General features: G+C 59.1%; 2 protein-coding genes across 6 annotated transcripts; both read right to left on the bottom strand.

The window, feature by feature from the left end:
- Positions 1-1329: 1329 nt before the first annotated feature.
- Positions 1330-12926, bottom strand: ZDHHC18 (zinc finger DHHC-type palmitoyltransferase 18). Of its 3 annotated transcripts, XM_053964573.1 has the most exons (10): positions 12667-12926; positions 10583-10743; positions 8997-9146; positions 8159-8296; positions 7704-7752; positions 7275-7377; positions 5966-6075; positions 4708-4807; positions 2829-2920; positions 1330-2052 (listed from the first exon to the last, which is right to left on the bottom strand). In XM_053964573.1, exons 1-9 carry the CDS (start codon positions 12924-12926, stop codon positions 2879-2881), a joined length of 1113 nt encoding a protein of 370 aa, XP_053820548.1. In that variant the 3' UTR covers positions 1330-2052; positions 2829-2878. The 3 variants fall into 3 exon arrangements, with proteins under 3 accessions (XP_053820548.1, XP_053820549.1, XP_053820551.1); XM_053964574.1 differs by lacking the exons at positions 1330-2052; positions 2829-2920 and having other exon boundaries at positions 3263-4807; XM_053964576.1 differs by lacking the exons at positions 1330-2052; positions 2829-2920; positions 7275-7377 and having other exon boundaries at positions 4721-4807; positions 7627-7752.
- A 280-nt stretch (positions 12927-13206) lies between these two features.
- PIGV (phosphatidylinositol glycan anchor biosynthesis class V) lies at positions 13207-19707 on the bottom strand. 3 transcript variants are annotated; one of them, XM_053964570.1, is made up of 5 exons: positions 18640-19707; positions 17427-17604; positions 15799-15949; positions 14061-15200; positions 13207-13976 (listed from the first exon to the last, which is right to left on the bottom strand). In XM_053964570.1, exons 3-5 carry the CDS (start codon positions 15883-15885, stop codon positions 13680-13682), a joined length of 1524 nt encoding a protein of 507 aa, XP_053820545.1. In that variant the 5' UTR covers positions 15886-15949; positions 17427-17604; positions 18640-19707; the 3' UTR covers positions 13207-13679. The 3 variants fall into 3 exon arrangements, with proteins under 3 accessions (XP_053820545.1, XP_053820546.1, XP_053820547.1); XM_053964571.1 differs by having other exon boundaries at positions 17495-17604; XM_053964572.1 differs by lacking the exon at positions 18640-19707 and adding an exon at positions 18195-18633.
- Positions 19708-19774: the final 67 nt, after the last annotated feature.

Below are 19774 nucleotides of genomic sequence, written 5' to 3'. Positions count from 1 at the left end.
CGAGCCCCTGACACGCGCTGGGTTTTAGGGTGCCCGGGGTGCCATCAAGAGGCTCTTGTGGCAGCAGCGTGAGGGTGTCCAGCCCCACCAAGGTCCCCACAGCCCCTCCACGGCACCCCGAGGGCCACATGCAGCAATTGTAGCTCCTTCCCCAGGTGAGCTGATCCTGAGGGAGCAGATTGTGCCCCCGGGGTCGGGAAAAGGCGCTTCCCAAAGGAATGGTGAGCAGGAGACCACGGCCTGTCTTCCACCCTCTGCCCAGCACACAAACCAGACCCATAGAGACCCTCCAAGAACTTCCATCGGGCACAAAACCCACCACCCCCCCAGGGGAAAACCTCAGGCAGGAATCCCTGGGTGGGTTAGTCTGAGCTCACATTCCTTCGGGCAGCAAAACCATAATTTGGGTTTGGGGTCTGCAGTCCCCAGCCCTGGTGAAGGACTCCCAGCCTGCCCAGGACGATCCTGCCCCACCCTGCATTTGGACTCTCTAATTGTGGGGAGGCCCCGGTGGGATCCCCCTTGCCCAGCAAGGACATGAGCGGGGTGGGGATGGCATCTGAGGCAGCCTCTGCCAAAGGGGCTGAGCTGCTGCCAAATTTTGGCAGAGAGGAGGCTCAGGGACGCTCTGCTCCGCCGGTCCCGTGGCCAGCAGCGGTGGGTGAAGGGTAGAGCCCAGATCCCAGGGCAGGGGTGTGAAGGAGCTCGGCTGCACCATCACCGCAGAGAGCACCCGTGGGTGCCCCAAAGGCCAGAGGACAGCGCCAGGAGGGGCGTCCCAAACCATTCTGTGGTTCTGTGGTCATCCCGGCGAGAGGGGCACCCAGTCCACCCCAGCCGCGGGGACGCTGCCCTGACCGGGGCACGTCTCCAGCCCCGCAAGCCGAGGGCAGGCGTGGGCTGGGCGCTAGCAGCAGGCAGAGGATGCTCGTGGCTATTCCCAGCGGCACTGGAACGATGCTCAGAGCCCGTCTAGCCACCCTGCCCAGCCCTGCTGCTCCCCCTGGCTGTGGGGACGCCGCCAGCTCCCAAAACATCAGTGGACAACGCATTTTTCGAAGGGTGCTCACGGTGCCCCGGGTCCTGCGGGCACTGCCCACTGCTCCTTCCCAGCCTGGCTTGGTCCTTCCCGCTGCACAGGAGGGTGCAGAACCGCGGATGGCTGAGACCAGCCCCAAAGTGTGCCACTGTTTGGGAAGCTCCTGGCTCCCATCCCCACGGCTGATGGCACAGCGGTGCCAGCCCTTGGTGGCTTCCCCTGGCTCTGCTCGGGCCTGCCCAGGCAGGAGCCGTTCCCCTCCACCCGCGGAGCAGAGGCAGACACCAGAGTACAGTAAATAGGAGAAACTTTCATTTTGTTACAAAAGTAAAAGACATAAACAGACGGTGAATCCTACAGGGCTGGGGCAGGCCTGGCTGCTCCTCTCAGCTCTCAGTCCAGGGGAGGCTGCTCAAGGTGCTGCGGGGCTGGAGCCCCTTCCCCTAAAACCAGAGCCGTGCTGGGATGAGGCTGGCAGGGGGAGCTGGCCCGGGGGTTGCAGGGATGAACTGACCAGGTACGAATTCCCATCAGGAAAGTCCTCTCGCACACAGACACGGCTTGGAGGGGCTGGGAGGGTTTGGCGCTGGTGCCCCGGGCTTGGCTGTAAATGCTCTGGAGAGATCCTGCTCTTTCCAAAATCCCGTTGGGTCGCCAACCACAACATTCCAGCACCGACGGTGGGGAGACACCGTCACCAAGCATCCAGCCGGTGGCCACGGGGAACCCTCAGTGGCCCCGGGGTCCGTGTGGACAGGGCACAGCAGGACTACGGGAATTACTCTGGTTGTCGCGGTGGCTGTATGGCTTTGAGCTCCGAGCCGGGGGCCCGGCCCGGCCCGGCCCCCGGAGCAGGGCTGGAAAAGCTTTTCCGAGCTGCGGCCGCTGCCCAAGCTCCGGGGGAGGGAGGGTGGCACAGCCCTGGCGAGCAGAGGCACTCGAGGTGGTCATGGCTGTGGGCTCGGCTCCCGTGGATGCCCCACGAGAGGCTCAGGCTGCTGCGGCTCGTGGCGCTGGATCCGCCCGGAGCGAGGGAGAGGAGAGGGGAGGAAGATAAAAGGAGAGCATTAGTGGCAGAAACAGAGGAGCTGGGGAGCAGCGGGAGCAGGGCGAGCATCCAGGCTCGCCGGTAGAGTGGGACCAGGCTGGGCCGGAGGGAGGAGGGGGCTCCATCCCTGCCCCGAGGCTCAGGAGCTCATGGGGGGCTGCAGGAAGGGGGCAGAGGGGCGGCTCACGGCCCACAGGTGACACATCCCATCCCAACGTGCCCTGAAGGAACTTACCCTGGTAACAGGAGGAGGAACTGTGTGTTGCAGAGAGGAAAACGGGCAGAGGGGCCAGAGGGATCACCTAAGCCACAGAACGGGTCAGGGATGGGGGTCCAGACCTGCCCCAGGGGCCACAGCTCCCTCCAAACACCGAACTGCTCCTTGGCTGGGGTTTCCTCGCACAGGCACGGCAGGCTGGGCTCCAGCCAGCCCCAGGCTGCAGAGCCCTCTGCCACCCCCGGCCACACATGTCCCACCACGTTCCCATGCAGGCCAGGTGGCTCCAGCCCAGAACAAAGCCAGGGAAACCAAAGCCCTCCTCTTCTGGCAAGCCTTCAGGTGCCCCCTCACCCCCACAGCCCTGGCCCCATGCCCCCGTGCCGGTGGGATTTGGTGGGATGGATGGAGCACGTGGGTGCCAGCAGAGCTGGGGTTGATGGGCTCTGAGGCCAGAGCTGTAATGCAGTGGAGAGAGATGGGTGGCTGGAGTGGGTGAGAGGGAGAAGGAAGCACTTTCTTACCAGCCAGCCCTCAGAAATCAGGGCAAACATCCGAGGAGGGGCAAATCCCATCAGGCTGTGCAGGAAATGGCAAAGTCCTGGCAGGCATCCTCCTGGGGAAGACACCAGAGGTTATGAACCTCACACCTGCCACGGGGCCAGAGGGGCTGGCACAGCTGGGAGCACAGAGCCCAGCTGGGGCCAGGACACTGAGGTGACAACAGCGGGGAGGGGATGAGCCCCTGCCCAGCCTGGAAATGTGGCACAGCAAATTCCCTTCACTCCAGCAAGTCTCAGCAGCGTCAGCTGCTGCTCATCCTTCCCAGCAGGAGCTTCCAGGAGTTTCCAGGTGAGGCCTGAGCCTAAGAGAGTCCAGCTGGCACCTGAGGGATGCCAAACACCGGGACACACCTGCCCTCTTCTGTCTCCAAGGAGGAAAATAATCATCCAAGCAGTTAACTCTTTCAAAATAGAATTTTATTGAGTAACAAAGGAAACTGGTTTAAATAAAAACAGGAAGGAGTCTGGCCCCTGCTAACTCCCTCCTCACTGCTCCTCTGCCATCCCCCTGGCACAGGCACTTGCAGAGTACAAAGCAGGATGCTGGTGAACTCAGGGGGGCTGGGCTGCCCCCCAAAATGTGCTGCCCCTGCCCGAGGTTGAAACTGGTTTGTCTGATCCAAGGAAACCTGACAGGCAGCTCGGCACTGTGAGCCTCTGCCCTGGTGCCAACGTGCACAGTGCTCCCTGCACAGGACAGAAAACGTTCTGCGTAGAAAACAGTCCTACCAATTGTGCAAAAAAATCCAGCAGCTTTTAGTAACACGATTCAAGTATTGCTACAAGGTTTGTGACTCTGCCTTCGCCCCAGGGACACAGAGCTGGCTGCCTGGGTGCAGTGTACTGCTCAAGGATGAGCAGTTGGAAGGGCTCCCAGGGCACTGGAGACAGCCCTGGGGACACTGCTGTTCAGAAACCCAAACCAAGAGCATACCACGAGCTTATCAGAGACCAGCACTGCTTCCTTGTGAAACCCCACCTGGGAAGTGTGTGACCCTCAGGAATTCACACTTTTCTGCTGCCTTTTGGTCTCCCACAGACAGGACACAATCCTGGGAAGCTCCAGCTCCCAAACCTGACCCCTGCAGCCTCGTGACCTGCATCTCCTGAGAGTCACAGAGCACAGGGTGGTTCTTCCTCCCCATTAGAGGAGGGTCCCCTGATTCGTGTCCTTGCTGCAAAATGTGTCTGACCAACTGGCAGGGCCAAAACACAGCCCCAGCCAGAAAACAGATCAGCAGGGATCACCCAGGACATCCTCATTGCCTCTGGCTGGGAGCCAGAGTCCTCCCAGCTGAACAGCCCAACTTAGCAAGGCACGGCTGCTCCTGGAAAGGGGAAGCTGCTCCAGCCTGAGAGCCAGAACAGCCCTTCCAGGTGAGCCCAGGAGAGCAGGGTGTGTTGATGGAGCTAACAGGGACACCAGGGAGGTGACACCTCCAGCCCAGCCCCGAGTGGGAATCATCTGTGAGTGCCCACCTCTCAGCCTTGGCCCATCTCATTCCCAGCAGGAATCAGCAATGTCCTGGAGCTCAGGGGTGTGGGCACTCCTGGGGACCCCCTGTTCCCAGCACGAGTCCAAGGGTCCCACAAGCTGTTGGGCTCTGTCAGGCCAAACCCCTGACAGGCCACATCACAGTGAAACAAATGTACAAAAAAGTAATAAATAAACGTAAAAAAAAAAATAAGGCAACACATGGCTCGAGTCTTTGACAGCTCTGGGTCCCAGGGCTGTCCCTCCTGAGGCCAGGGATGTGACAGGGGAAGGTTCTGGCTGGAGCAAGGTGCAGGCACAGCAGGCACTGGGAACATCACAGCACTGCTAGGGAATGCCTCCTACCATGCTGGTGTCAGTTTTGGCTCCGAGGGAAGGGATTTCACTCTTGGGACTGGATGGGGTCGCGATATCTGGCTGGATAAATCCTCTTCTGTCTATCAAACTGGAAAACAGGAAGGGAAGAGCAGTTCAGGGAACAAAGACTGACGCTGGGAGCTCAGAGGCCACAGGGAAGGCTCCTCTCCCAGGAGCTGCTGAGCACAGCACAGGCAGGAAGCTGGAGCACAGGGTTCCTGCCCAGCACATGAGCCACAGGCCACCCCGAGCCACAGGGAGCTCTGGGCCACCACAAACCAAAAGGGGAACTGGCTAAAGGACTTCACAACATGAAACCACCATGAAAAGGAACAAACTGGAGTAGAATGCTGTTCTCCTCCCCACAGCCTCCCAGCCTGGCTCCCTGAATGCACAGATTGACCAGCTCTGAATAGCACCATTGCATTTTGGCACCTCTGAAGCCACCACAAAGCCTGGGGACACTTGAGAGAGCAAGGCCTGATACAAAATATAAACCACACTTTACTCTGCTGCTGTTACAGGAGCTAGCACCACCGAGCTGCTTCAGGACTCCAGCCTGGATCCTCCAGGGATCCCACATCCCCAGGACAGGCTGGGGATGTGCCCAACTGCCCCATCTTGTGAGGAGCAGAGCAGGACCTGACTCTGCCCAACTGCCCCATCTTGTGAGGAAGCTGCAACTGTCCTGTGCTCAGGGACACCCCCAGCCAGGGAGGAGACTTTGCTGGGGGACACTGAGCACCCCTGGTGAGCTCAGTGCTGCTGAAGCCCAGGGTCTCTGCACTGGTAGGGACCTCCCTTGGCTGTTTGCCAGAGGCTCAAGCCTCAGAGAACAGGAGCAAAAATGTGCCAAGAATCACAGAATCATGGAATGGTTTGGGGCAAAGGGACCTTAAAGATCACCTCATTGCAACCCTTGCCATGGGGACAAGAAGTGTCTGTACTGGACCGACCATCTGCTGCCAAGTCCTGGGTGCTGTTCTTCCCTTTACCCAACTGCAGGATTTGTCTTATCTTCAAGTTCCACAAAACAACTACAACTGACCCAAATTTACCCAGTTCCAACACAGTTCATGTCCTACTCATCCACCTCCAGCCTTTCTCTGCAGAGTGGGAAGCTTTCCTCTCCCCATCAGAGCATACGTGTTCGTGCCGCCGTGGCCCATGACAGACCTGTCCTTCCCAAGGTTCCTCTCCCACAGCAGGATGCAACTCCCAGTGCTTGGAGGCCACGGGCTCTTACCTGGGATGGAATGGTCCACACAGCACTGCACAGCAGTTTGTGAGGATGCTTTTATGGCTGTAGGGATTGGCAAACTCTGAGCCTCTCTTGTTTGACCAGGACCCTTTGATCTGAAAGGGATGGACAGAGATTAGGAGGGGAAGGATGGGAGAGCAGACAGTGACATGACAGTGGATCCTTGCAGGGCTGGAAGGTTTGCCCCAGAGCAGAGGGAGAACACCTACAGGCACAAGCAGCCACGTGCTGCCTCTGCTGAAGTGCAGTCCTGCAGCTGCAGAGCTCCCAAGCCGTGCCCTCCCCGTGCTGCACTGTCACCATCTGCCATGCCACCCCGTCCCCCTGCTCCCCTCGTGGTCTCCAAGGCTGGCACCCATCAGAGCAGGGCTCCTGGTCCCTCAGGCTGCACAAACAGCGAGGGGATTCCCAGCCCAGAGGCTCCTCTGTCCCCAGCCCAGCAGCTGCCCCAGCTCTGCTGCGAAACCGGCTGTGGCACAGGGGGTGGGCAGATGCCACAGCTGCCTCAGGCTGCATTCAACCAGCACCAGCACCTTCACCAGCACATTTCCTGCTCTTTAACTTCCTCTCCCCAGCTGCAGCACAAGGCTGGAGCCACGGGCCACTGGTGCTCCCAGTGCTGGGGTACAAACTGTAAGCTTTACTCACACAGCCCTGAGCAGTTCTGCCAAGCCTCTCAATGTAAGGTGGAGGGGAAAAGGGAAAAAGCAAAACCAAAAGGGATGCAAACACACCTCTTTCAGTGCTGGAAGCTCCCAGCGAGGATTACAGGTACTTCTGGCCAGAAGGGCAAATTTTGATTCTGAGGATCAGACAGATCCTGCTTTTCCATACAATCTGCCCCACTCAGTGCACTCATTTGGTCCTTGAAGCCTGTGCACACCCCAGATTTGAAGGTAAATCTCATCAGATGTCTGCACATTGTTTGCTAATTAGAGATGAGGAACTGCCAGACACAAAGGGACTGGCCCAGGGTCTCAGAGGAAACCCGTGGTTACATGGGATACTGAATTCAGATGACCAAGCTCACACCCAAATACTCCCCTGGGCCAGCCTTCCTTTTTTAATCTCACAACTTCTAATTTTAAGAGAAGCCACAAACAGACTGGAAAAAACAAACGTGTGATGGTTCTAACTCAGCCACCTGAAAGTGCAGCCGTGGGCACAGGCTGTGTGCTCTGCACTGGGTTGTCACAGGCAGTGAAACTGCACTGAGGCAGCCAAGAATGCCCTGAAAACTGCTCAGGATGGGTCATGGGCAGCCTGGCAGCAGGACAGGCATCCAGGTACTTACATCTTCATTCGTCGTCAGGTTGGAGGCGACTAAGTAAGTGTGAAAACCTGAGAGGCCCAAAATGGACCAGACAGAGAAAAAACAAATCACCAGCTCCAGCACAGTGAAACAGAAGTCAAGGAAGTCTCAAGGAACAAAATCATCCCGCAAGGAGAGGCAGAGGATTGTCTGGGGAGGTTTGGGCAAGCTTCCCATTCCCCGAGCTGGTTTGCAGGGATCCTCCAAGGCACAGCCTGCTCCAGCTCTTCCCTTTCCACCTAAACCTGCAAACAAACTGGGAAACAACCCACCCTTAGTCCCAGGTAGCCAGGGGACTAAATTAATTTGGGGAAAGAACACCAGGGTGACCTACAAAGAGCTGCTGGCCCCTCTCTGTCAGTGATTAGCGGTGCTGGGCACCCCAAGCAGCTGCTGCCAGCAGAAGGATATCTCGCAGGGGTTGTCTTCAGAGTGGCCAGGAACCCATCCCTCTGAGCACCTGTAAAGCAAGACAGAACAAGGAATGGCATCCCAGCAGGCAGCCCTGCCCCTTCAGCCAGAACTCCATCCCCGTGGGCCGTGTGGATCTGTATGCTTGAGGAACATCCGCAGTCTGGAACGCTGCAGGAATGTCAGTGCATGGACATGGCTCCAGGAGATTTGGAGCTGATGGGAAAGTCACCTTCCCTGCCAGGGTAAGGGGGATGCATCAGCAGCTCATCTGCTCTGGGGAAGCAAATCCCATCCCCAGCTCCCAAAGCCACTCTGCAGCGAGGTGAAGGCCTCATGGGACCCTTTAACCCCTCACCTGGTGTAACCCCTGCAGACCCTTCCCATGCTGTGTCCCACGGGAGCAGGGACCCAGAGCCGTGCTGGAAGCACAGCCCCTCCCGGCTGGGACTTACGCAGGGTGAGGTGGGTGACGACGCAGGCGAAGATGAAGGCGGTGAGGAAGGACAGGGACAGGATGAAGGCATAGAAGTAGCGGTAGTTGCGCTTGCCCACGCAGTTGCCCACCCAGGGGCAGTGGTGATCGAATCTCTCTGGAACAAAGGCTCGAGGTGAGGAGGGCTCCTGCCACCTCACACCCAGCATGGAGCAGACCATGCTCAGCCCCCCAAAATGAGGAGCTACAAACCCATCTTCCCCCTGCACCCCGAGGGTAGAACCTCTCTGCAGCAGTGCAGAGGCACGAAGTTTCCATGGTGTCTGTACCAGCCTGGGGACAGCCTGGCCACACACAATGAGGAGCCTGCAGCAAACCTTGTCTTTGTGGAGGCCTGCACTGCATTTTACAGAACCCTCCTCCCAAATCCAGGGAAAACAGAGCCATGGAGTCTTGGCTGTGCTGCCCCTTGCCCTGAGCCACTGCACTAGTGCTGCTTTCAATTTAAATACAAAGGAGACAGACCATGCAGTATCTTGTTTTATAATCCTTCAGGAGAAGCAAAAAGCAATCTGTCCAGGAACACAAGTGACAGGACCAGAGGGAATGGCTGGAGCTGTGTCAGGGGAGGGTTAGGCTGGATACTGAGACAAGGTTCTCCCCCCAGAGGGTGCTGGCACTGCCCAGGCTCCCCAGGGAATGGGCACAGCCCTGAGGCTGCCAGAGCTGCCAGGGATGCCCAGGGTGGGATTGTTGGGATGTCTGGGCAGGGCCAGGAGCTGGATCAGGGATGCCTGTAGGTCTCTTCCAGCTTAGGATATCCTGTTTACTGCCCAGCTTCCCCCAGCCCCGCTCACCCACGCAGTTGTCGCAGACGCTGCAGTGGGAGGTGCGCGGTGGCCGGAACATCTTGCAGGTGTAGCAGTACTTGAGCTTCACCACGTACTTGTTGATCACCACCTCCATGGTGCGGGCCGGGGGACGGTACGTGGAGCTGCCCATACTTTCTGCAGGGACAAGGAGGGACACTCACACCCCTGTGCCACCCCTGTGTCACCCCCAGCTGGGGCAGGGGTTGGCACACGCTCTCCTGGCTTTAACAGAACACAAGACAGGATTTGTTGCAGGGTGGGCCGCCAAGAGCTCCAGTCAGCTCCAGCATTATTTATGGCCTGTCTTTGTTCAGTGGCGATGCTGCTGGGATGCCAAGAGGAAGCAGTAAGTGCCCAGTGCTGTGGAATGTCAAGGAATTTACAAATAGTGAGAGTAAAGCAGCAGCCCAGAAACACCAGCTGGTCTCTGTGTGTCCAGCAGGTCACAACAGGCAGCCTGGCTGTGAAGGCATGTGTGGCTCTGCCACAGGAGCATCCCTGCCACTGCCAGCACACAGCCTGTCACCCCACAGCTGCAGCACTCCCAGCCTGCAGGGAGTCGCCTCCATCACTGTGGGGAAGGACAGCAGCAGGCCTCAAGTGCTCCAGTAGATTCCCTGGAATTTGACATGTTTGTGTTCGTAGCACAAGAGGATTCCTCCTCCTCCTCCAGGTTTGAACTGAGGATTTTTAGGGGCACTGTAAGTTACATCTCTGTGTGCTGGCACTCCTTTATTCCCTGGGGGCTGGAGACTGTTCCTGTACACAGCAATAGCTGGAAACCCCCCTGGTATCATGTTTGCAGTTTTGGGGGTTATTCCTTTTAGTCACTCCTAAAAAAGTACTTTTCCAACGGTGAGGAATTCTTTGAAAATACTGATGCAACAGTGAGCATGTTAAGAGGATGGTAAGTGGATTATATTAACAGTAACAGCTGGCACATCAGGCAGCATCTGCAGCCAGACTACTGCTTTAGGCCCTTATAAATAGAAACATGGATCACCACTCTGGGGATATTTAAAAACCATTTTTAAAGTCAGATGTAGAATTACTGCCTTGCATCTGTCTTCAGTGGGACAGATTCAAGCTGTCTCACATCAGCTTTGCTAAAGCATTTGCTCCAACCTGTCACATCAGCGAGGTCCTCGGCTCCTAGATGCAAACACCTCCTTAGCTGTCCCCAAACCAGCATGACAGAGCAGTTTTTAGAAGAGGACAAACATCAGCCTACTCTAAAGAACACCTTCCAGCACAGCAGGCTCAATGGCAATATCAAAAAGCATTAATTATCCTTCAACTCTGCTGCCTGGGAAAGTGCTGGGACTGAACAGCAGCAAAAAGCACCTGAGTTGCTCTGCAGATTCCTCTCTGAGGCACTACCTGCTGTGAGCTTGTTGCACCTCTCATCACGACTGGTAAGCACTGTCAAGCCTCACAATCTGATACTCTTGATTTTTCTCCCCCCTGGACAAACCTTAAGGAGCCAAGAGCCAAAAAAGGGGCCTCATTGAGCCTGGAAGGTGCATGGACACACACAGAGTCAAACACAGGAGAGGGATCGGAGCTCTCACCAATTTGCTTCTCCAGGTCTGCAGCCTCACTGGGGGTAGCTCTGGGCAGGATTCCTGGGTCTCTGAAACTTGTCTGGAGCAGGCAGCTGATGACAAAGAAGAAGAGGATGGCGGCGATGATGGGGATGGCCAGGGTCAGGTGACTGGCAAGGAAGGGGCAGCTGTGAAAAGATAAATAAAATGGAATTGTTATCAATCTTTGCACAGGCCCGCTGTCAGCTGGGACATCACACCACGACCTATCACAGGGTAGAGGGCTCAGCAGCCGACCTGGGGCTGTTTTTGCAGAAATGGGGACTGGTGTGATCACACCCCACACCAGGGCAGGTCTGTTACCTGCAGGCAGCAGCTGAGGACAGCAGAGGACACAGCCCTGCACACACAAAGCCACTGTCCCCTCCTGCAGAGGACTGATCAGCACCCAGAACCAGCACAGGATGGGCTGCCCCAGTCCAGAGGGCTGCAGGCAGCAGGTGAGCTGGGAACTTTTGTTTCATCCCCCAGCTCAGCTGTCCAGAACAAAGCACCCACCAAGCAACAAGACCCCTTCAGTCCAAGCCTGAGCCCCTCAGTCAGCGACAGAAAGGTCTGTGAAGTGAGAGATGTGAGCTTGTTGTCAGCCCTTTCCTGAGAGAACCTCCAGAGCCCACTCTGCCCCACTAGGAAACAAGAAATCACAGAAATCATAGAATCCCCAAATGGGCAGGGACACCTTCCACTGTCCCAGCTGCTCCAAGCCCCAGTGTCCAGCCTGGCCTTGGGCATTTCCAGGGATGGGGCAGACCCAGCTGCTCTGGACACCCTCTGTCAGGTTTTCCAACAGAAACCATGAAATACAGACACAGACAAGATGTATTTGCTGTACACCCAGCAAACTGGAGCCCGTGCAACAGAAGCATCCTGCTAAAATAACAACTTGGGAGAGCCCCAGGGCATCTTCAAGCACGAGAGAGTGACTCGACAAGAAGGGAGGCAGAGCAGATGTCCTGTGTGCTCTGCCTGGCCACACAAAGCCCTTACTGTGCTGAGCTGCCCGTCAGTCCCCGACCTGGCAGAGAGCAGTCAGGGCACGGATGATGCTGAGAAAGGGGTTTTCCAACGGGATGCTGTGCCTGCTTCCTGCAGCTGCCTGTCCCTTTCAGCTCATCTGACTTCTCAGAACCTCTAATCCGATCAAGTACTTTCATCTCCCCACCAGCAGGCTTGGGCAGCTTTACTCCGAGACTTGCAAGGATAACGCCATGATCCAAAGGCAGGCGTGGCCCCCCGCTCCAGGGAAAAGCGGCTCCCATCCCTCCCGGGACAGATACGGAGGCAGTACACCAGAACCCTCCAAGGTGTCAGGAACGCAGGGTGCTCCTTCCCCAGCTCCCCATGGCAGCACAGGACACACCATGATGCTCCTGGCTCTCCCCTCCCTCAGGCTGCAGGAGCAGGGAGCTTCCCTGGACCAGCTTTCCAAGGAAAGGGGACTGGGGAGATGCAGCTTCCTCTTCCCCAGACTCTGCTGCACAAGGGGGGCCGAGCTCCAGTGCAGACCCTCGAGGGGGGACCCCGAATGATTTCAACATTTAGAAGAAACACTATGCCTAGATCCCAGCGGTGGACAAAGCCCACGAGCCTTGGGGGTTTCCCGGGTGCAATTTCGGACCAATTCTCTTCTTGGGAGCAAAAGGGGAGACTTGGGGGCTGTATTTACAGGCTAGAGGGGCATCCTAGAGGGACATTAAACCCCTTCCTGGGGCCAGACTGAGCAAACAAGGCGCAGAACGACCCCTGTTCCGCATAAACACCGGGGCACAGGTGGTGGGGCAGTGACTACCTGCAAAGGGGGTCTGGGGCCGCACCGCGGGGAAGGGCTCGGCGGGCAGCGGGGAGGAGGGACAGCGGGGATGCCACGGGGAAGGTGACCCCCAGCCCACCTCCCTCCCAGCACGGGCCAGCGTGGGATGCCAGCTAACCCTGGCTGCCTCAAAGGCAGGCCTTAAGGGGGGGACAAGCAGCCCCAAGGCACGGAGACCGCACGGCTCCGGGATCCCGGTGCCGCGGCGGAGGGGCCCCGAGCCCGCCGGGCCCAGACTCACTCGAAGGCGAAGAAGAGGCCGCTGGTGGCCAGGATGAGGCCGAGCGTGAGGGCGAAGACGCCGCTGTGCCGCGCCAGCATGAGGCGGCCGCCGCAGTAGAAGCGGTTGCGGCCCGGGAACACCTCCCACTTCCTGCGGGGCCGCCGCGCCGCTCCGGCCCGCGGGGCCGCGGCGCCCGCCGGGGCCGCCGACCCACCCGCGCCCGGGCCCGGCGGCGCCGCCGCCCCAGGCGGGATCTGCCGGTACTCGCAGTCCTTCATGGCCCCGCCGCGGCGCCCGGAGCCCCGGCCCGGCCCCGCCCCGATCCCGGCCTCACTCCGAGCCCCGGCCTGGCCCCGGCCCCGCCCCGCCGCACAGCGCCCCCTGCCGGCCCCGCCGCCACACCGGGAGCGGAGCGGGCCCGTCCCGGGACCGAGCCCGGCCCCCATCCCGACCCCCGATCCCGTGACCCCCACTCCCGCCTCGGCCCCGATCCCCACCCCACCCGTGATCCCGACCCCTGCCCCGAGCCCGGCCCGGCGGAGCGGGCTGAGCCTCCTCTCCGGTAACTTTCACGTGTTTATTGGGGTCGTGCATGTGCCCACGCAGCGCCCGCCACCCCCGCCGTGTCCCTGCCCAGCCTGGCTCCATGGAAAAAGAAGCGGAACAGTCTGAGCAGCACAGAGCAGCTGGACCCTCCCTGCCCTCCTGCCGTGCCCACAACACATCCCAGGGAATCCCCAAATCGATCCTGCCACAAATCCGTGCCTGCCGTAAACTCCCCCAGGAGAGGCAGGAACCGAGGTGCATTCCCCATCCCAGGCAGGGGATGGAAACTTTGCCTGTCAGCAATGCCGGTTGAGTGGGGCAGGATGCTGCAGCACCATGCCACAGAGAACATCCCACCTGGGACATGGTAACGGAGGAGTAACGCCTTTGTAACTGCAACAACAGCGTCACCACAGCCACCTCAGGCTTTCAGAGCAGGTGAGTTTCAGTTCTGAGCAGAGCTCCTGTCCCGCCAGCACAGCCCGCTACGTCCACGGGAGGAAGTTGCAGTGCAGGATCAGCCCCAGCAGCCAGTAGCCCAGGAAGAACCCCAGGATGCTCTTGCTGAGGGGGGTAATTGATTGCCAGTTCAGCAGCAGCCTCACAACAGGGTTGTCCGAGGTCCCTTTCCCACAGGAACTGGGAGATTTACCCAGAAGAGACTTCCCAGAGGCTGGCTTATCAGTTCCTGTGCTCCAGAGTAAAGGTTCGTGTTCCTGAAGCAGGTGAGCTGGGAACCAGTACAGGATGGGAGAGGAGGAGCCAAGGAAGCGGGTCAGCACCTGGAGACAAGAGGCAGAGGAGAAATCACCCAAGCTGCTGTGCTGTCACCACCCGAGCCCCACAAGGAATCCCCCCTGTCCTACCTGCACGTGCATGCAGCAGAACCCGAAAGCCAGCAGGGCCGTGCTGTGGACCACGTACACGAAGACAGCAGGGCCACAGAATCCATCTCTTGCCTTCCCCCTCTCTTCACTCTTACTCCTCTCTAGGCCAAGAGTCAGGCAGTGCCGGGGGTTTGTGCTGACGTAGGTCCAGGCAGCCCATGAGCCCAGAAGGGTGACAGGCAGAGCAAGCAAGAAATTTGGGATCTGTCTGAGCTCAAAGTACCTTAGAAAGCCCACGTTCCAGTAAGTGTCTTGGATATAGGAATAAACCAGAGGGAAGCGCTGGGAGCACCAAGGGGGTTTAGCCCCAGCCACGCCTGCCACACGATAGCCCTTGTCCCGTGCCAGCTGCAGCAGCGGCTTGGGAATGGTCTGGCCCAGCCCCGTGCCAGGCTCGCAGAACCTCATGTAGGCATAGTACTGAAACACCGCAAAAGGCAGGAAAATTGCGGCACACAGCAGGGCTGCTGAAGACGCCAGGCTAAGGGCCCGCTTCCACAACACGGGGAATGCCAATTCCCCCTGCAGCTGCAGCGCAAAGCGCTTGCCGTGCGAGTAGAGCACGAAGCCAGCATTAATCAGCCCGTTGGCCCGGGCCGCAGAAGCCAGGGCGAAGAGCAGCCCGCTGAGCCAGCTGTGCCCCTTCTCCAGCTGCCACATGGCGCCGAAGGCCAGCAAGGCGAAGGCACTCTCTGAGTAGGCAGCGGCCAGGAACACGCCGGCCGGGCTGACAGAGAAGAGCAGCGCGGCCACGAAGGCCAGGCGCGGCCGCCGCAGCACGGCCCGGCCTAGCGCCAGCAGGGCCGCGGCCGCCAGTGTCGACAGCAGCGCGTTCAGCAGCGTGGCCGCCAGCAGCAGCCGGCTGCGGGGCTGCAGCTGCACCGGCCATGGCAGCAGGCCGGCCAGGAGCCGCAGCCCCAGCGGGAAGAGCGGCAGGAAGGCGCAGTTGTGCTCCAGCAGGTAGCCATGCTCGGCGATGAACAGGAAATGCTCGGCGTCCCAGCGGCCCAGCCCGCCCAGCAGCCGCTCCACCAGTGTGTCCCATGGGCCCCGCGGGCCCAGCCGCGGCGGAGAGAAGGCATCAGCAGCGTGGTCCGGGATCAGCAGGTTAAACACGGCCTGCAAAACAAGAGAGGGCTGCAGGCTGGCAGAGATGCTCCGGTTCCGAGAGCTCCTGGGGCTCAAATGAGGTGTGAGGGTGGCACCGAGGCCGGACCCCAAGATGCCCATGAGGTTGTGAAAAGGTGCAGATGCAACCCTTTGGGGGTATTTACATCTGAACAGAATAATGCTCTGGGATTCAGCATGAATCCCTGCAGAAGCCAGGGCAAGCCGTTCATGGCTATGACTGGGCTCTGTGCTGGCTGTCACAGCCAAGCTCTCCCATGCTCAGAGCAGGATGTCTCTGGAAACAAGACTTGGGAGGAAGGTACAGGAGGAGATTATTGTTCCTTTTCTGTGAATAAACACACTTTGAGCCAAACCAGCCTCTTGCAGCAGCAGCATGAAAACACAGCAAGTCACAAGGAAATTAATGTGATTTTACTTAACAGCAACCTGTAAGTAAAACCCCTGGCTGCAGACGGTCTGTTGGCTCTCCAGAGAGGTTGATTTCCCCATTGTGCAGAACTAGCTCGTGGATCTCAGGGGTACTGAAGGGAGGAGCCTGGGAGCAGCAAACCCCAGCAGAGCCTCCCTGGCTAGAGGACAGACTTGCCTGCAGCAGCAGCGCCAGGGCCCGGCAGCGCAGGGAGAACCACACGACCTCTCGGAGCTGGGGGTCTGCCCTGCTCCACCGCTCCATCCCACACCCAGGAATTGCCTCAGGAGGTCACCAGTGCCAGGCTTCTCCTTCCAGTTTGGGAAACCTGGGTTGGTAAACACAGAGGACAAAGAAAGGGATTTCTGGCTTCAGCCTCATTTGTGAATTTTGCACCTTTATTTACTGTCAGGCACTTGAAAGGTGCAAGTCTCTGTGAACAAGAAAGTCGCTTATGGAAGAGATCACGGATCTGGGAGATGACACAGAGACCTCTGTGATATTGTTCCTACTAAAAAAAAAATCCCTGACTTGTTAACCTTGGCCAAGACACTGAGGGAGAGAGGCTACGGTGTGTTCTCTGAGCCCACTCCTCCCCAGGCCGGAGTGGATCCCTGGAGCAGACAGACTGCTCAGCTGCCTCAGCAGGAACTCCAGCAGCTGGAGCCAAGCATCCTCACACACAGCCAGTGCCAATGCTGTGAATGGGATTTAAGCCTCTTTTTCTTGGAATGGAGAGAGAATTCCTGTGGACTCTGAGCGTAACCCCCGTGTAAGCAGTTGCCGAGTGGGGCTGCCAGGAGTTCCCTCCTCTCTCCTGCTCCGTGTTTGCCCCTGGGAAGCCAGGAATGGATTTACTCAGCTGGCTCCACAGCACCAGTTCTGCCAGAGCAGGGTGGAACTCAGGCACACAGCTTCCCCCAGCACAGGCAGCACGAGCAGGACACAAACTCTGTGCCACTCCACCCTCACCACCTGCAATTTTCCAGTGTTTTGGCAAAGCTCCTGGCACCTGCCTGCCGGGCACACTGCACGTTCTGAATCCACCCGTCCTGAATCCACCCGTCCACTTTCTCCCTGCAAACCTCGCCTGAGGGATTTCAGCTTCTTTGTGGAGCCTCCCCAGTTCAGTGTCTACATGTCCTGGGTGCCATGGTGGCCCAGCTCTGATCCCCTGGCCTCGAGCCACGGGAGGCGGGCAGGATCTGCTGTGCAGCTCTTTAAGATAAAACATTTCTTCCGTTGGTTCCCCGGCCACCAACTGCTTTTCAGTTTGAGAAACACACAGCCCGCAGCTCTCACTGGGTCCCAATGACACCACATCCTGCCCTCCTGTCTGCTCCAGCACTCTGTAACACACAGAGATCCCCAAATCGATTGCTCCACAACCTAAAATCACTGACATTTCCCTAGTGCCATTGTGGAGAAACAACCCTGCCAGGCTGAAACCACACGAGAGGGCACAGAGAAATCACCAGCAAGGCAAAAACCAAGATCCAGACTGGGTCATTGATAGCTCCAATCCCCAACCACAGAGTTATTATGATTCCTATTTAACCACAAATAAAAGTTTTGGGGTTGCTCCTATTCCCCCTGTGCTCCAGCACTCACAAAGCCACTGGTGGGAGGCACATTCTCCTCTACCACGAAGCTGTGACATTATTTTAAGCGAGGGGACACTTCGACCCAGCTGTAAACTCTTTTAAAGCACATTCACAGCTGCAAATCCTATTAAAGCACAGCGGCAAAAATTGTCCCGGCACTTTAAATATAGTTTTTTTCGAAAAGCAGAGAAAAAGCCTCGCCTGAATGTGCCAAGAGAGCTCAAAGCAAACAGCTTTAAAAAGCCTGTTCTTGTCATGACGCAGCACACCTTGTGACAGAACAAAGCCTTCAGAAGAGCTGCAGCCCACGAGCCCCGTTTGGATCCAGAACGCAGTGTCGGGAATGGCTCTGCCCCAAAAATCCTGTGGGAAAGGGCACCTGCACAAACACAAAAAGGAGAGGCAGAAGGGCGTTAAAATTATCCCAGCAGAAAAAGATGCAAAGTCTGAATTAAAGATGTTTTTCTCTCTGGGTTCTGCGCTCTCAGCTGTGAATCACAGTTTGGAAGCGGCGCTGAGAGAGGGATGCGGACGGGGATGGAGGTGAACGAGGACGGGACGGGAGCGGCGGGTCCGTGCAGCCGCAGTGGAGGGCGGGGGCCAGCCGGTGGCAGCAGCCGCTCGCCACAACGGCAGCTCCCCGCCACGGCCGCAGCCGGCTCCGGGCGGGTACGGCGTGCTGCTCCAGCCCGCATCCCATCCCGGTCCGGGCACCCGGCCCCTCTCCAGCCCGCTGTGAGACTCAACAGACACGTTTTAAACCCCCTCCTAACCAGCACGCCAAAGGAACGCAGCAGGATTTGGGGAATCCTGTTTGCCTGGTGCTGTTTCTGCGGGCCTGGGAGCTCTCGGCCACCCCTGCTGCCCGGGCCAGCTGCTGCTCCAGAGGTTCCAGCAGCGCTTCCCTTGGCTCCGGATGCCATCGGGAGTGGTTTTGTCTCTGGCAACAGCGCACGGGGTGAACCAAACCTGCTCTGGATCAGAACCCAGCTATGCCCGACCCGCCTGGGGATCGGCTGCGGCTCCAGCACGGCACGGGGACGGGACAACTCCTGCTGCGTCCAACCCGTCCCGGGAGCCCGTCCTGCCGCCCCGGCACTGCCCGGGGCCGGTTCCGCGGCTGTTCTCCGCTAGCCAGACCGGCTACACACGGGTAGGAAGGGCCGCAGAGCTCCGCTCCCCGCTCGCAGGCAGGACCTGCCGGTGGGGAGCCGGGCTGCTCCGGGAGCCGGGAGCGGCCGGACACGGGAGGGAGCGCGGACCGACCGGCCCTGGGCACACGGGGCTGTCCCAGCAGCCGCTCCGGTACCGCTCCTGCCGCCAGCGAGGCCGCACGGCGCTGTCTGGGGACGCGAACGGCGCCCGACCCCGCGCCTGACCCGGGCCCCTCCGGCTGGGCCCCTCCAGGCCTCACCGTGCGGCTCCTGCCGGTCCCGGGGCCGGGCCGAGGGCGGCGAGGACACCCCGGCTCCGGTCCCGGCTCAGATCCCGGTTCCCGTCCGGGTGCCGATCCCAGCTCAGATCCCGGTCCCGGTGCCGCAGCGCCCTCTTACGGAGGGACGGAGGGAAGGCGTGCCCGCCCCGACCCCTCCCGCGCGGCTCCCCGGCACCGCCCACTGCCCTCGCGCGCGCAGCTTCCGGCCGCGCCTCTTCCGGCGGCGCGCGGCGGCGGCGCGCGCGTGTCGGGAAGGGGCAGGCGGCGCCATCTTTGTTGAGGGCGGGCGGGGGAGCCGGGCCGGGACCGGGACCGGGACCGGGACCCGGGACAGGCCCAGGGATGTGCCCCGCCAGCAGCAGCAGCACAAGGGCCTGAGGCGGCAGGGCGGGCCCGCGTGAGCTGCGCCCTGCGGGGGTCTGGGGAGGACACAGGGGGGTGTCCCCAGCCCGCACGCCCTCGGACATCCCTCGTGCCCAGCCGACGGCGGGCGGGCGGCCGAAATGCCGATCCCTCACGCCTTGCACTCAATCCTCCCATTTCTGGAGAGGTTCCTTAAACGCCTCTCTCTGACCGGACCTCTCTGCCGTTTCTGCCAGCAAAGGAAAAACTCGAGTTCTCCCCAGGCCCGAGCCCTCAGGAAAGCTCCTGGGATGAAGCAGAAACCATCGTTCAGCCCTTAAGGAGACTCCCTGAGCGCTCTCATCGGGCATCAGCCTTGGAAGAACTCACGTTTTCTTTGCTGGCAAAAAAAAAAAAAAAAAAAAAAAAAAAAAAAGGGGAACAGCAGAGTGACTGGGGTCCAAAAGGCATTAGAAGGAGTTCCTGGAATGGAAGGATTTGGGTACAGACCCGGCCCAAAGCATCGAGGATTTGAGCTGCAGGCAGCCACGGTCGGGTCAGGTGTGGCTCCCCCAGTGCCACGCTGGGAACACTGTTGTTGTTTTACTCATTTCTCACCTCTGCCCTTCGTTTTCACTGTTTGAGAAGTGCACGGGGCTGTGTCTGTGCACACACAAGTGATGGGGGAGCAGAATTCAGATCAGCTGGGTGTGTAATTCTGGTTAAATGGGTCTCCAGGAGCACTGCTGCTTCTCCTCCCTCCCAGCCGTGG

Source organism: Vidua chalybeata, chromosome 25, assembly GCF_026979565.1.
Source record: "Vidua chalybeata isolate OUT-0048 chromosome 25, bVidCha1 merged haplotype, whole genome shotgun sequence".
NCBI classification, from domain to species: domain Eukaryota; kingdom Metazoa; phylum Chordata; class Aves; order Passeriformes; family Viduidae; genus Vidua; species Vidua chalybeata.
This window is presented reverse-complemented; position numbering and strand designations above follow the sequence as displayed.

Bases quoted from the DNA above. Each gene is read 5' to 3' on its own strand.
- ZDHHC18 (XM_053964573.1), bottom strand. From the start codon at position 12,926: ATGAAGGACTGCGAGTACCGGCAGATCCCGCCTGGGGCGGCGGCGCCG. The intron at 7,753-8,158 runs GTAAGTCCCAGC...CTTGCTTTACAG, and splicing joins CGTCACCCACCTCACCCTGC to GTGCTCAGAGGGATGGGTTC. The intron at 6,076-7,274 runs GTAAGTACCTGG...CATCCCTTTCAG, and splicing joins ACCTGACGACGAATGAAGAT to ATCAAAGGGTCCTGGTCAAA.
- PIGV (XM_053964570.1), bottom strand. From the start codon at position 15,885: ATGGAGCGGTGGAGCAGGGCAGACCCCCAGCTCCGAGAGGTCGTGTGG. The intron at 15,201-15,798 runs GCAAGTCTGTCC...CTTGTTTTGCAG, and splicing joins CCCTGGCGCTGCTGCTGCAG to GCCGTGTTTAACCTGCTGAT. The intron at 13,977-14,060 runs GTAGGACAGGGG...TCTTGTCTCCAG, and splicing joins TCTGCTGCATGCACGTGCAG to GTGCTGACCCGCTTCCTTGG.